At 33.4% G+C, this 2,445-nt stretch overlaps 1 protein-coding gene across 2 annotated transcripts in view; it reads left to right on the top strand.

The window, feature by feature from the left end:
* The window catches only part of LOC106871047 (cyclin-dependent kinase 5 activator 1), a 3,650-nt gene extending 1,324 nt beyond the window's left edge, over positions 1–2,326 (top strand). For both annotated transcript variants that reach the window (XM_014917314.2, XM_014917313.2), the window contains exon 2: positions 347–2,326. In XM_014917314.2, coding sequence (XP_014772800.1) covers positions 382–1,245 — 864 coding nt within the window. In that variant the 5' untranslated portion in view covers positions 347–381 and the 3' untranslated portion in view covers positions 1,246–2,326. The remainder of the gene's footprint in view (positions 1–346) is intronic.
* Positions 2,327–2,445: the final 119 nt, after the last annotated feature.

The raw sequence follows: 2,445 nt of genomic DNA, 5'->3' as shown, positions 1-2,445 counted from the left end.
TATATATATATATATATATATATATATATATATATCACCGAAAATAATATCACAGTGAAGTTAAACTCGTTAAAGTGAACTTAAATTTTATAGAAATATCTAATCAGATAAAATCCACAATAATTGTTACGTTTGTAAACCATAATATAAGTTATATCGCATTTCTATAGTGTTTGTTGCTCTCCTAATATGCATGTAACCATTGCACATTGTAATTGTTCTTGTTATATAAATGTAACCTTGTATATGTTCGTATGATATAACTATATGACCATTATATGACTTTATAGACAAAACAAACCGATTTTACTCAGAGTTTTAATAAAATTCGTTTTAATTTTTCAAGTGGGATTATTATTCGCCTGACCAACACACTTCGAGATGGGTACCGTTCTTTCCTTCTCGCCGCGGCCGAGGAAACCTCTTTACGAGGACATCAATCTGAACAATTTTAACTATGAAATTCTCAACAATGTTAAAAACCAAGCAAGGGACAAAAATTTTAAGCGTCACTCGATATTTTTGAGTGGCCTTAGCTGGAAGCGATTTACTGCCAGCACTAAGAAAAAAGAGAAAAACAATTTTGTTCGTTTCACGAACAATACTTTTATTCCGGCAAAGATCGACAACAATTTTAATCTAGAGAATGTAAATATTAATAAAAACATTCAAAAATCCATATCATGTTACAATCTTAAATCAGAAGCCGAAGAATCGCATCAACAACGTATCAACCAAGTTACTAAACGTTTGGAGAAACTTGCCAGTCCAAAAAAGACAGTTATCCAAGCTTCGACTTCAGAATTGTTGAAGTGTCTTGGAGAATTTTTACGAAGACGCTGTCGACGACTGAAGAACTTTGAAGGCAACGAAGCAATAGTTTGGTTACGTACAGTTGACAAATCCCTGTTGATGCAGGGCTGGCAAGATATCGGATTTATAAATCCTGCTAACGTTGTGTTTGTCTACATGCTCGTTCGAGAACTTGTTCAAAGCGACATCGACCGGGAGCACCACCTTCAAGCAGTGGTACTAACATGCTTGTATCTGTCTTACTCTTACATGGGCAGCGAGATTAGTTATCCACTGAAACCCTTCCTTGTAGAAGACGATAAGGACAAATTTTGGGACCGTTGCCTATTAATCGTTAATAAACTAAGCAAAGAGATGTTGCGTTTGAATAGTGACCCAAGTTACTTTACTGAGGTTTTCACTGAACTAAAGGCATTCAGTCCGTGTATATGAGTCAAATATTAACTTCTAGGAAATGACCAAAACATAGACTGAAAAAGAAGAAACATTGCTAACAGACATGCGATACAAGGGACATACATTTATTGGAACGCGGAAACAATTATACGAAAAAAAAAAAATCAATTAAAAAGTAATATATATGATATCAGAGACCAGTAGGACCCATTATATTTGAAAGATCTAATTTAAACAAAAACAAGAAAAAATATCAAAACAACATCAACACAAAAGAAATGTACGGGTGAGTGCGTACCAAGATTACTTGTATTGGTGTCAATTTTTTATATATATACACATATATAAAAGCAGGAGTTTGTCCATGCAACTATACAATATACAAGAAAAATGCAGTGAAAAATGGTGATATAAACGTTCATAACAAGATTTGAACATCCTGTATATGTTGTTAACAATAATTGAGCAACATACACATCCCTGTGGAACTAAAACTTCAACGCATACACATACATGCACACACAAACCTACGCGCAAACATCACTGTGGAACGAACTTCAACACTCACATACACATTATTCGTAGACAGATTGCAACTAAACTTGAAAATACAGCTATGACATAACATAAAACAAAGTCAAAACATGCAACCATCTTAATTAGGTTTACACTAACACTTAGACTCCTAGTTATGTTCCATTGAAAACCATAGTCATTTGAAAGTTATCTATAAAAAAACATGTTCACAAGCTTAATTCCAGGACTGTTTGTCCAATCTACAAAATAGTTGAAAACATGACTACACAACCACAGCTGAAGAAAGTTTTGTACCATTGAAAACCAGACCTAAACACACCTCCACCATAAATCTATTCATGATACATTCATTCATGACTAATTTTGAACACTTAGTCTTTAAGACTAAAACATGAAACACCCATGCAAAAAAAAAAAAAAAAGAATCAAAATCAAAATGTGTTTGTAAAAAGGTGTTTTTAATTTCCTTTGATGATGCCGAAAGCAGCGTCTATATTTTCTAAGAAATTCAAGTCTCTATGAGATGGACACAGCGGACGCTTTGACTATTGAAAACAATACCAAAAAAAAAAGAAGAAAATGAACGAAAAATCGTATGAATTAACCTTTCCTTCCTCCTTCCTTTCGTCTAAATATTTTTTGAGAAAAGTCATGTGGCAAGAATATACTAGCATACGCATGCATACACCAACCCATTAT

The sequence above is a fragment of the Octopus bimaculoides genome, chromosome 9 (assembly GCF_001194135.2).
Source record: "Octopus bimaculoides isolate UCB-OBI-ISO-001 chromosome 9, ASM119413v2, whole genome shotgun sequence".
Classification (NCBI taxonomy): Eukaryota; Metazoa; Mollusca; class Cephalopoda; order Octopoda; family Octopodidae; genus Octopus; species Octopus bimaculoides.
Note: the sequence above shows the minus strand (reverse complement) of the source record. Positions and strands in the feature narration are given on the sequence as shown.